General features: G+C 31.7%; 1 protein-coding gene across 1 annotated transcript in view; it reads right to left on the bottom strand.

The window, feature by feature from the left end:
• Nucleotides 1–12,971, bottom strand: part of plch2a (phospholipase C, eta 2a) — a 305,581-nt gene that overhangs the window by 15,655 nt on the left and 276,955 nt on the right. The window contains exons 12-18 of the mRNA XM_056463103.1: nt 12,387–12,485; nt 11,119–11,219; nt 9,382–9,467; nt 6,787–6,966; nt 5,804–5,911; nt 3,774–3,898; nt 1,582–1,666 (exon numbers count right to left, since the gene is read on the bottom strand). Of these exons, the coding sequence (XP_056319078.1) occupies nt 1,582–1,666; nt 3,774–3,898; nt 5,804–5,911; nt 6,787–6,966; nt 9,382–9,467; nt 11,119–11,219; nt 12,387–12,485 (784 nt within the window). The remainder of the gene's footprint in view (nt 1–1,581; nt 1,667–3,773; nt 3,899–5,803; nt 5,912–6,786; nt 6,967–9,381; nt 9,468–11,118; nt 11,220–12,386; nt 12,486–12,971) is intronic.

Genomic DNA, 12,971 nt, shown 5'->3' with positions numbered 1-12,971 from the left:
CCATTACCAAGCTTATACTGCACACCATGTCTGGTTTATTACACCTACATGTTCCTTAATATAGTCTGCATTTGGCAGCAACTAAAATAGTCAACTTCAACTTTCAAATTATAGTAGACACCACAATAAATAAATAAATAAATAAATAAATAAAGGGTGACATGGTGGCTCAGTGGTTAGCACTGTCGCCTCACAGCAAGAAGGTCGCTAGTTTGAGTCCCGGCTGTGTCAATTGGCATTTCTGTGTGGAGTTTGCATGTTCTTCCTTTGTCGGTGTGAGTTTCCTGGAAGGGCATGAGCTGCGTAAAAGAACGTAGTGGATAAGTTGGAGGTTCAACCCCAGATTAATAAAGGGACTAAGCCGAAAAGAAAATGAATGAATGAATGAGATGACTTCAGGCGTCACGGTGGCACAGTGGACAGCATGATCGCCTCATAGCAAGAAGGTCTCTGATTCAAGCCTCGGCTGGGTCAGTTAGCATTTCTGTGTGGAGTTTGCATGTTCTCCCCGTGTTGGCATTGGTTTCATGAGTATATATATATATATTATATATATTTATATATACACACACACACATACATACACATACATACATACATACATATATATATACATATATATATATATATATATATATATATATATATATATATATATATATGTGTGTGTGTATATATATATATATACACACACACACACATACATATATATATATATATATATATATATACACACACACACACATACATATATATATATATATATATATATATATATATATATATATATATATATATATATATATATATATATATATATATATATATACACACACACACACATACATATATATATATATAGTTTTTTTATGCAGGAATTTGATGATTTATATATATATATTTATTAATTTATTTGTGCATTTATTTATTTCTTGTTTTATTTATGCAGGAATTTGTGGATTTATTAATTAACTTATTTATTTATTAATTAACTTATTTATTTATTTATTTATTTATTTATTTATTTGCATATTAATTTAATTACTGTTTTATGCAGGAATTTGATGATTTATATATACATGTATTAATTTATTTGTGCATTTATTTATTTCTTGTTTTATTTATGCAGGAATTTGTGGATTTATTAATTAACTTATTTATTTATTTATTTGCATGTTTATTTATTTTATTGTTTTTGCAAGATTCGTCCTATAAAGTCTTAAATAAATTTTGATCTACCCTCCAAAAAACATAACTTCCAATTGTTTTCATATAAAACTCAATGAAACTTCAAACCACAGTGTCACAATCTCCTCTTATCACCTGTGAGTCGTCAAAAAAGGTGCCGATTTAAATGTAAATTGAGTTCATGAATCATTGAAATGTTTACAGTCCAAAAGATTGGCTTTCGAGGTTAGATCTAGCGCTTTCAAACAAATGAACACACCGGGTAATGGCTTCACAGTTTAATGACACTTTAATGACCAATCCCCAAACAATTACAGGTTCAATTGCAAGCTGTGTTGTTGTTGTGGTTTGTGTGTGTAATATAAAATCTGTCATGGGATATTGCTCTCTCACCATTGTCGTCAACCACTCTAGTTTGCTCTTTGCAGCAATCCACTGGTAGCCCAATAATTTCCACTTCCACGAACGGATCGATTATCTAAACAAGAAATATTTAAAAGAGCTTTAAAACAATATAAAATCATATGTTACAGTGACCATTTATACAGAGAAGCAAATGAAATTTCCTTTACAAAAAAAAACATGAGTTTCACATGCTGCACACTCAAAAAATGATGACCACACAATTTTTGAGTTTTTCGGAACAACTTAATCCTTTTATGTTCAGTCCACTTCAATTTGTAAAAACTTGCTAACTTAATTCCTTCATGTTGTCCCAACACAAATCGGTTGTGTGGAACCCAGCATTTTTTACAGTCTATGCACTGTAAAAAAACAGTGTTCCACACAATTTATTCAGGTTGTCCTAACACAAATCGATTAAGTTAACTTAACAAATTTAAGTGGATTGAACAACTTAGTTGACCCCCTCAAAAAAAAAACTCAACATTTGTTTGGATTTTAGCTCATTTTACATAAAGGATCTTTTGAATACTCTTTTGGATTATTAAATCTTTTTTATGTAAACATGCTAATTTATTGTTTATCTGTTAGATTTGTCCAATGTATTTTACTTGATATCTGTCTATCCATCCATCCATCCATCCATCCATCCATCAAAATCTAAAGTAAAACAACCTGATGAAAAATTTAACCAAATATTACAAATTATTATTATTATTATTATTATTATTATTATTATTATTATTATTATTATTATTATTATTATTATTATTATTATTACAGTGTAAGCTACAAGTATTTATTGTCCACTTTTGTGGGCATATGTTTCTGGTAGTTCATCGTAGAATTCCTTCTTAGTCTTAGAATATACGAAACCTATAATTTAATATAATATAATATAATATAATATAATATAATATAATATAATATAATATAATATAATATAATATAATATAATATAATATAATTCATTTATTAATTCATTTTCCTTCGGTTTACTGCCTTTTTTATCAGGGGTTGCCACAGTGGAATGAACCGCCAACTATTCCCTATTCCATACCCTAAGACCAATTTAGTTTATTCAATTCACCTATAGTGCATGTCTTTGGACTGTGGGGGGAAATGGAAACACCAGGAACACCCCACGAGAACGCAGGGAGAACATGCAAACTCCACACAGAAATGCCATCTGGTTCAGCCAGGACTTGAACCGGCGACAGTGCTAACCACTGAGCCATCATGCCGCCCCATAATATAATATAATATAATATAATATAATATAATATAATATAATATAATATAATATAATATAATATAATATAATATAATATAATATAATATAATATAATATAATATAATATAATATAAATTATTCAAGACTATCCAAGACAAGCACAAATGCATCGCCAATGCCATGAAATATCTCCTGTATCACTTCTCATGTATGAAACGATGATTTCTATTGAAATGTTAACTAATGTGTAACCCGCCGTGACCAATCTGTCATGTATTGTTCACACAATGGCAGCTAAATTGTATTGTCAGAAGACCAGTGATTGAAAGAATTCTTATACTTTTCACAATTCATTCAAATCCTAATGGATAAAACATAGACCACTTCATTATTCCTCACCGAAGATGTATATACAGTACAGTACATAATGTATGTTTAATGCATTGTAAATAATCTCAAATACTCTCAATCATGAGCAAACTTTGATCAGTTTGATACATTTCCATTTGGCTCCTTTTTGTTATGACTCTAAAATATGTGTGCTTAAGAAGCCTGCTGCGTTAAAAAAATAATAAAATAATAATACATTTATAAAAATAAAGGTAAATATAAATAAATAAATTATAAATAAGATTATAAATAAATAAATAAAGTTTTAGAGCCAAAGTTTATAGGCAAACTTATTTTAAATTATTATGGATTTGCTGAAAAATCCAGAATTATTTTGTATTTTTTGGATGTATTGCTTGCTTGCAATGTTGCAATCCAGTCATGTTTGAAATAGTGTTCAATTCTGGTTATAATGGGGTTGAAAACATATTTTTTTGTCATTTTGCTTGTTTTCTACTTACAGTTTGAATACAAATTAAATTTTTTTTATTGCTGAGAGAACAATTAGAAGTTGACCGAGTAAGGTTTGTTTAAGTTGACTGCTGAAGGTTTGCTTTACCTCTCCTCTGTCACCCAGCATGGAGTCTTTGGGTTTGGGTAATTGCTGGCCACTGATGACCTTAAGAATCAATTGCTTTTTCAATCGACCTGGCAAAGGATCCTCAGCTACTGGATTAAAGGAACCTGCAAGAACAAAGAGTACAGAATATTTAAAAATGTCATATTCAAAACTCATTTTAAGAATTCATGACATCATTCCAAATTTGGCTTGCTTGGGTTTGGATGTCTAACTTTGACTTGATTTACTGATGTCCTTTGGCATTAAAAAGTCTTTTTTGAAATGCAAATATTGCATTTATCCACTTGATTTGCCCAATTTATTGATTCATTAACTTAAGCTAAATTATTTATTACACAGCTCTCACTTATGCTTGATTCTGATTGGTCAATCGCAACTTTTAAAGGGGACCTATTATGCAAAAATCACTGTTATGAGGGGTGTGAATATAGCTAGCCTCCACTGGTAAAAATGTATTAATTCTGTCTTTTTATAATCACACTTGATAAAAACAGTCTGCAGAAACACTGATTAACATTCTCCCAAAATAAAATAAAATAAAATAAAATAAAATAAAATAAAATAAAATAAAATAAAATAAAATAAAATAAAATAAAATAAAATAAAATAAAATAAAATAAAATAAAATAAAGATTGAATCATGCAGAATATGTTATAACAAATAACAAATAAACAGCTAAAAGTTTAATAATAGGCAAGTAATGACTATTTAACAGTGAGAATTGGTACTTAAACTGAAGTTTTTCTCCAAAATAAAATAATTAGTAGTTAAAATAAACTAAAACAAAAGATCATGCAGAATGTGTACTTAATAAGTAAAAAAACTAAATAAAATAAATGCAAAAAATAATGAAAAAGATATTCCAATAAACTCCTAATTTGCCGCTCATTATTAGCTATTAAGATATAACGGTGTAGGATTAGGGATTTAAAATAAGATCATGCACAATAGGTACTTTATAGGTAGTAATAAGCAGCCAATATCTTAATATTGCCCAGCAGGCACACAATGTCATAAGACATAAATATTAGGTTAGATTAAGGTCGTGACATCAGGTGACCAAAATTCAATGTTTAGCAAGTGTCTAAGGACAACGTTATTTTGATGTCCAATAATGACATCAAATGACGTGGATATTTGGTTAATGTTATATTGACGTTAAATACTGACATTTATTCGTCAGGTATGGCAATCAAAATTCAACGTCTGATAGACGTCAAAGTGGTAACGTCCACATAACGTCAAGCTGTAACATCATTAAAGGTTGATATTTGGTTGATTTTAGGTTGTGTTGGAAAGTGACCAAAAATCTAACGTCAAGCCAACATCTTAAACCAACGTCATATTGATGTCAAATACTGACATTTATTTGTCAGGTATGGCAACCAGAATCCAACGTCTGATAGACGTCAAAGGGGTAACGTCCACACAACGTCAAGCTGTAACATCATTAGAGGTTAATATTTGGTTGATTTTAGGTTGTGTTGGAAAGTGACCAAAAATCTAACGTCAAGCCAACATCTTAAACCAACGTCATATTGATGTCAAATACTAACATTTATTCGTCAGGTATGGCAACCAGAATCCAACGTCTGATAGACGTCATAGTGGTAACGTCAACACAACAGCAAGCTGTAACATCATTAGATGTTGAAATTTGCTTGATTTTAGGTTGGATGAAGGACATTGACATTGGTCTGACGTTAACCAGAATTTCTTTTCCAAACAAAATGCAATGTCCCCACGACGTTGGGGTACAACGTCAAACTGACGTCATGCTGACATCCTGTGCCTGCTGGGTAGGCAGCTAATAAGTTTGTTATAAAATATTTTATATAAAAAAAATATAATAAAATAAAATAAGGATTGATTATAAATAATCATATGAACCAATGCTCTAATAAAATAGAACAAAATATAAAGCAAGAAGATGTATTACACATAACTCAGACATACAATACCGATAAAATAGGGAGGTTGGGAGAAGCAAGCAAATGGGTATACTGACCTTCACACAAGCAGCCAGGCTTCTGAATGTAACCACAGTTGCCATTGCAATAAAACTTGGCTCTGTTGAGCTGCAGCACTCTTCCCTCTGACTGGTAATTCAGCGCAACTGCACAAAAAAAAACATCAAAACCCAATGACACTAATCAATAATATATCAATGACCATTAAATCACACAGTCAAAATTATTAGCCCTCCTGTGATTTTTTTTTTTCATATATTTTCCAAATGATGTTTAACAGAGCAAGGAAATTTTCATAGTATATCCTATAATATTTTTTCTTCTGGAGAAAGTCTTATTTGTTTTATTTCGGCTAGAATAAAAAAAGTTTTTAATTATTTAAAAACCATTTTAAGGTCGAAATTATTAGCCTCCTTAGGCAATATTTATTTTTGATTGTCTACATAAAAAAGCCATCGTTATACAATGACTTGCCTAATTACCCAAACGTAACATAATTAAGCCTTTAAATGACACTTTAAACTGAATACAAGTGTCTTGAAAAATATCGAGTCAAATATTATGTACTGTCATCACTATAGGGCACTCATCTGCCACTGAACTACGTTTTCCATCGTGCACTTCACACACACCAGTTCCAGATCACCACTGACCAAACACACAGCTGAAGCTCATGAGAACTGATGACAAACGATCATGGCAAAGTTAAAGTAATCAGTTATTAGAAATGAGTTATTAAAACTATTATTGTTTAGAAATGCATTTAAAAAAATCTTTCCGTTAAATAGAAAACATACAGGGGGAGCTTATAATTCAGGAGGGCTAATAATTCTGACTTTATCTGTATATCATCAAGGACCATTCCAGCTTTTGAAATCATATGTTCTATAATGAGTCATTAGTAAATCTAGTTGTGTCTTCGATAATAATGAGCAGCAGGTTGCCAGTATGCTTCAGACTTCTGTTTATTCACGGTCTCTCTGATAAACATAAACATTTGTCTGTGGGTGGACTGGCGTACCCAGATGGCAGCCAGCGTTCCAGAAGGGCTGTGGGTTGAAGTTGCTGGAATCCACACGGTAAGGAGATGGGTAGATGCGAGAGAGCTGCCGCTGGTTGAACCGCATGAACGGCACCGGCTTCTGCTGGATTAACTGATGAGCCTTGGTCTCGCTCATCGACGACACCTGCCAAGTGACACCTGCCAACAAACACACATGCATGCGTGAGATAGAATTTACAGATGTCAATGTTAAGAGAACACATTAAAGAAAATATTTTATAAGTCATTTTACAAGTCACTTACTGTAGAGTTAAACAGTTGAGTTTTATCCACTTAGCTTAGCATAAATCATTGAGTTGGATTAGACCGTTAGGGTGTCACTCAAATTTTTTTAATCATTTTAATAATTTTTCTATTTAAAGCTTGACTTTTTTGTAGTTACATTATGTACTAAGACTGACAAAACAAAAAAAATGGGTATTTTCTAATAATTATGCATATATGATGCTAATATTATGTTAATGGTAAAAGAACACGTTATTGTTAAAAGAAATAGGCCCATTTTACAAGTCACCCATAGTTAAACAGTTGAGTTTTATCGATTTTGAATCCATTGAGTTGAACTCGGGAGTCTGCTGGGAGCACATTTAGCTTAGCTTAGCATAAATCATTACATTTGATTAGACCATTAGCATCTCATTTAAACTCAAAAAAGACTTTCGATAATTTTATTACTATTATGCACCTATCCAACTATTACCACTCATGTTAGGCTGCATTCCAGTCCAATTGTTTATGCCCTTCACTCGCTAACTTCCCTCTGTCTCGTTCCCTTGGATGTATGTCATTGATTATGTAAAATAGGCGTCCACTACTGGTGGAACATCTGAATAGGTTTAAATGGAATGCACTAAACTCTTGAGAACTTGGAAACTAAACTGTTTTGAATAGTTCGGGAGCACTTTTAGCTTAGCTTAGCATAAATCATTGGGTTGGATTAGACCATTAGCGTGTCACTCAAAATTTTTAAAACCATTTTAATAATTTTGCTATTTAAAGCTTGACTTTTTGTTGTTACATTATGTACTATGACTGACATTTTTTTTATTTTATAGTAATTATGCAAATATGATGTTAATATTATGTTAAAGTTAAAAGAACATGTTATTGTTAAAAGGAATACTCCCATTTTACAAGTCATCCAGAGTTAGTCAGTTGAGTTTTACCAATTTTGAATTCATTGAGTTGAACTCGGAGTCTGGCGGGAGCACTTTTAGATTAGCTTAGCATAAATCATTGAATTTGATTAGACCGTTAGCATCTCACTTAAACTCAAAAAAGACTTTCGATAGTTTTATTTTTATTATGCACCTTATTTTTGCCCTTTATTTTTTCTTACTTCCCTCCTTCTCGTTCCCTTGAATGTATGTCATTGATTATGTATGTTTTGACATCATAATCTATTGCATTCTAGGATATATAGGTGCTTGACTTTTTGAAACTTGACAGGTGCTTGGCAGTTGAAAACTGAGGGATCGAGGGTATATCTATGTAAGGTTGTCTACTTGATGAAGTGAAACACATTTTAAAAGGGTAGTGGAGATTCTCTTAAGGGAACAAGTGATAGGAAGCTTGAGAGTAAACATCTTAAAGTGAAATAGAACCCAGCCCTAGTTACCTAGCAGGGGGTGTTTTCAGGTGCTGTGTAATATGGTGAATACTACACCAAAATGAGAGTATAATTACTAGCCATATCAGCATAGAAAAAAAGCAACCTTTAATTTTTGGTCAACGTTTGTATATAATGTACCTACAGAAGATACAGGCTTTAAATAGGAAAATAAATCAAGACTTTTTGGAATTTTTTGAGTAAAATGCTAATGGTCTAATCCGATTCAATGATTTATGCTAAGCTAAGCTAAAAGTGCTTCTGCCAGACCCGGAGATTGACTAAATTGATAAAAAAATGGTAAAACTCAACTGTTTAGCTCTAGAACACTTGCCTGCTTTCAAAATAAGTGGAGTGTCTCTTTAATGAAATGTTAATAAAGTAATCTAAAATCACTTTATTTATTTGAAATAAATATAAACTGTAAGTAATTGTAAAAAAAACAGACATTTAAAATTGTTCACATAAATCTTGTTTTTTAATTGATTAAATGTAATTTGGGCACAAGTTAATGCTGCACCATTTTTAAGCAACACAAACAACTAAGCTGAATTTGATAATAATTATAATAAAGACTTCTAATTCATTCATTTTCTTTTCGGCTTAGTCCCTTTATTAATCCAGGGTCGCCACAAGATTTCTAATCAATTTCTTAATTGTTGAAAATGACCTGATGCCTCTTAAAGATCAAGAAAAATATTTATTTAAAAATAATTCCATATTTAAAATCATATTGCACCACAGCTCTTAATGATAATGTCACTAAGCAGCAATATTATTGGAGTCTGTCAACTATATTTTAGCTGTAAATATAGACAAAAGATTTGAAGAATGCAACAGAACTGAAGAGTGAACTTATAATAGACACTAATATAGCTATTATTCATATTTTTCTAAAGTCTAAATAAATATGGCCATTTGGATACATTTTAAGTCCTTCTCACCTTGAGACTCAAAGTCTGGCATTCCCACAGATTTCATGTATACCAGATCAGAAAGGGCTCTTGACAGCTTCATGGTTTTTTTCTTCCTGTTAAAACAGATTAGATACTGTAGATTAGAAAGAGATAGCCGCAAAGAATATTTAATTCAGTGTAAGACTAAACGAACACTGGCCACTTTATTAGGTACAGCTTTTCAACTGGACAGTGCTGCAAATAATATCTAATAACCCATCACATGAGGCTAACTGAATGCAATTAAGCATGTAGAAGCAGTCAAGATGATTTGCTGAAGTTTAAGCAGAAGCTCCGAAAGTGGAATCTGCTGATCTACAGATATTTTTTACACACAACCATCTCCAGGATTTACAAAGAATGATCAAATATACAGAAGTTATAAATTCAGAAAAGTTATGTGGATAAAAGTGTTTTGATGAAGTTAGAGGTCAGGGAGAAATGGTCAGAATGGTTTAAACAAATAGGTATTCTGCAAACCAAGGCCTACAGAAGCGAGTTTCTGATTGCACAACACACCTAACCTTGAAGCAGATGTTATGTGTTATCTAACAAGCAGCACTGAGGCTCAACATTCAAACAGACTCATCAAAACTGTACAATACTCCACTTTGAGTTTGACCATTTTTGAATCCATTCAGCCAAAATCTGGGTCTGGCAAGAACACTTTTAGCTTAGCTTAGCATAGATCATTGAATCAGATTAGACCATTAGCATCTCGCTCAAAAATTTCAAAAATCAATTTTAACCAACGAAAAATCAAAAGTTCTAGGAACTGTACACATTCTGGTATAATAATCAAGGAATGTTGCTGCTGTACCGTGGCTGCAGCAGGCACCATAATATTATCGCGCCCCTGAAAATAGTCCCCAGCTATAAGTAACTAGGCAACAGTGCTGCATAATATCATTACATCTTAGCACACAATGTAACTGCAGAAGAGTCAAGCTTCAAATTGGAAAGTTATCAAAATGTTTGGAGCGAGATGCTAATGGTCTAATTAAATTTAATGATCTATGCTAAGCTAAGCTAAAAGTGCTGCTGCCAGACCCAGAGATCGGCTGAATGGACTCAAAAATGGTCAAACTCAACCGTTTAACTCTGGGGGAGTTGTAAAATGAGCCTATTGTGAAAAAAAAATGGAGTGTTGCTTTAAGAAATATAAAAATAGAATTTTAATTTCTACTACAACCACTGAATTTGGTACAGGATTTGGCAAAACTACATGAAAGCATGACTCCATCTTGCCTTGTATCAAAAGATCAAGCTGTTGGTGATAAAATGGTGTTGGGGTTTGTAGTATTTTCTCAGCAAACCTTTTGCCCATTATGACCATAAGGCCATTGTTTATATGCCAAAGCCCACCCATTTATGGCCGTGAGGTGAGGGCAGGGTGACTTCCAGCAAGCTTGTTAAACACTCAAGTAACTTCAGAACTAGTTTTTGTACAATTTCTTTGAGGATATGGTGGAATTTCGTCTGCAGCAACTCTACCTCAATAGCATCTACTAGGAAAGTCAATTGGTGCCAGCACCAGCATTCTTCAAAGTATCTTCTTTAGTGTTCAACAGAAGTAAGAAACTCATAAAATCATTTGAGAAGAAGTAAATGATGAAATAACTTTAATTTTTGGGGTCAGCTGTTCATTTATGGCTGTTTTGAAGACAAGATATGGTGAACTGTTCTTAATAAAAGTATAAATAGTTTTTATAGAACAAACAGAACCTGCTGTGATGTGTTGGTGCTTTAGATGCCCCGCTCGAACTCTCCTGATCCGTGTCCGTGTCCTCAAAACTGGAGGATTTCTTCACTTTACTAGTCTTTTTCTACAGTAAACAGATGTAGTACAGGTCAATGTCAAGCATTCTAAAGAGTCAGATATACACATTTATTATGCGGTCACAGTTTATAATAAGGTTTCATTAGTTAATGTTTTTACCAACATGAACAAATAGTGAACAGTACTTATAATTGGTAACACTTTCCAATAAGATTGTATAAGTTAATGCATGAATGTTAATTAGTTTACTAACATGAACAAACAAAGAACAATGCAGTTATTACAGCATTTGTTTATGTTAGCTAACGTTAGTAAATGAAAATGCAGTTCGCTGTTCGTTCGTTAACTAATGTTAACAAGCATCACTTTGGATGGTAATGCCTTGATAAATGTTTATCTATATTAATAATTGTTGTACAAGTACCGTTCATACTTAGTTCAGATTAGTAAATACGTTAACTACTGAAACCATATTGTAAAGTGTGACCACATGAACTGACAATGAGCAACTTTATTTCCATTACCCAACATTAACAAAGATGAATAAATACTGTATTGTTCATGATAGTAAGTACATTAATTAGCTACAGTAACACAAACTAATACAACCTTATTGTAAAGTGTGACCTGCTTTTCTATAAATAATTAACATAAGGGTATATATTCAACTGCATACAAGAATGTTTTTTAGCCCCCCTGAATTATTATCTCCCCTGTTTTATTTTTTCCCCAATTTCTGTTTAACGGAGAGAAGATTTTTTTCAGCACATTTCTAAACATAACTCATTCCTAATAACTGATTTATTTTATCTTTGTCATGATGACATGAAAAATATCTAGTCAAATAGTATTTAAAGACACTTCTATACAGCTTAAAGTGACATTTAAAGGTTTAACTAGGTTAATTAGGCTTACTAGGCAGGTTAGGGTAATTAGGCAAGTTATTGTATAATGATGGTTTGTTCTGTAGATTATTGAAAAAATATATAGCTTAAAGGGGCTAATAATTTTGACCTTAAAATGCTAAAAAAAAATGCTTTTATTTTAGCCGAAATAAAACAAATAAGACTTTCTCCAGAAGAAAAAATATTATCAGACATGCTGTGAAAATTTCCTTGCTCTGTTAAACATAATTTGGGAAATATCAAAAAAAGAAAAAAAAAATTCAAAAGGGGGCTAATAATTCTGACTTCAACTGTATATCGAAAAATACCTTGCGTTTGGAAAAGCTGCCCATGAAGGTCCTAGCAAGACGTTTGTTCCCACCAATGTTGGCCTCGTCTCCAGTGTCAGTACTATCTTCTGCTTTTCCCTGAATTAAAACAAATAAATAAATGATATATACGCACACATTGCAGTGAAAATATAGAGAGGTGTATGATAAATATAGCAAAACATACACTACCAGTCAAAAGTTTGGGGTCAGTATGATTTTTAAATGGTTTAAAATAAGCTTCTCATGCTTACCAAGGCTGCATTTAATGAATCAGAAATTCAGTACAAATTGTCAAATTATAAATCATAAAACAACTGTTCAAAAATAGTTAATTTAATTTAATAATTTATACTAATTATAATTAATTTAATAATTTATATTAATTATAATAATTTATTAGGGATTTTAAAGATAAATTTTCAGCTTTATTACTCCAGTCTTCAGAGTCACACGATCACTCTAATATTTATTATTATTATTATTATTATTATTATTATTATTATTATTAATTAATTAATTTTCTTTTCGGCTTAGTCCCTTAATTAATCCGGGGTCGCCATAGCGGAATTAACCGACAATTAA

Source organism: Danio aesculapii, chromosome 8 (assembly GCF_903798145.1).
Source record: "Danio aesculapii chromosome 8, fDanAes4.1, whole genome shotgun sequence".
Classification (NCBI taxonomy): Eukaryota; Metazoa; Chordata; class Actinopteri; order Cypriniformes; family Danionidae; genus Danio; species Danio aesculapii.
The sequence above is the reverse complement of the archived record's forward strand: the minus strand, read 5'-3'. Positions and strand labels throughout refer to the sequence as shown.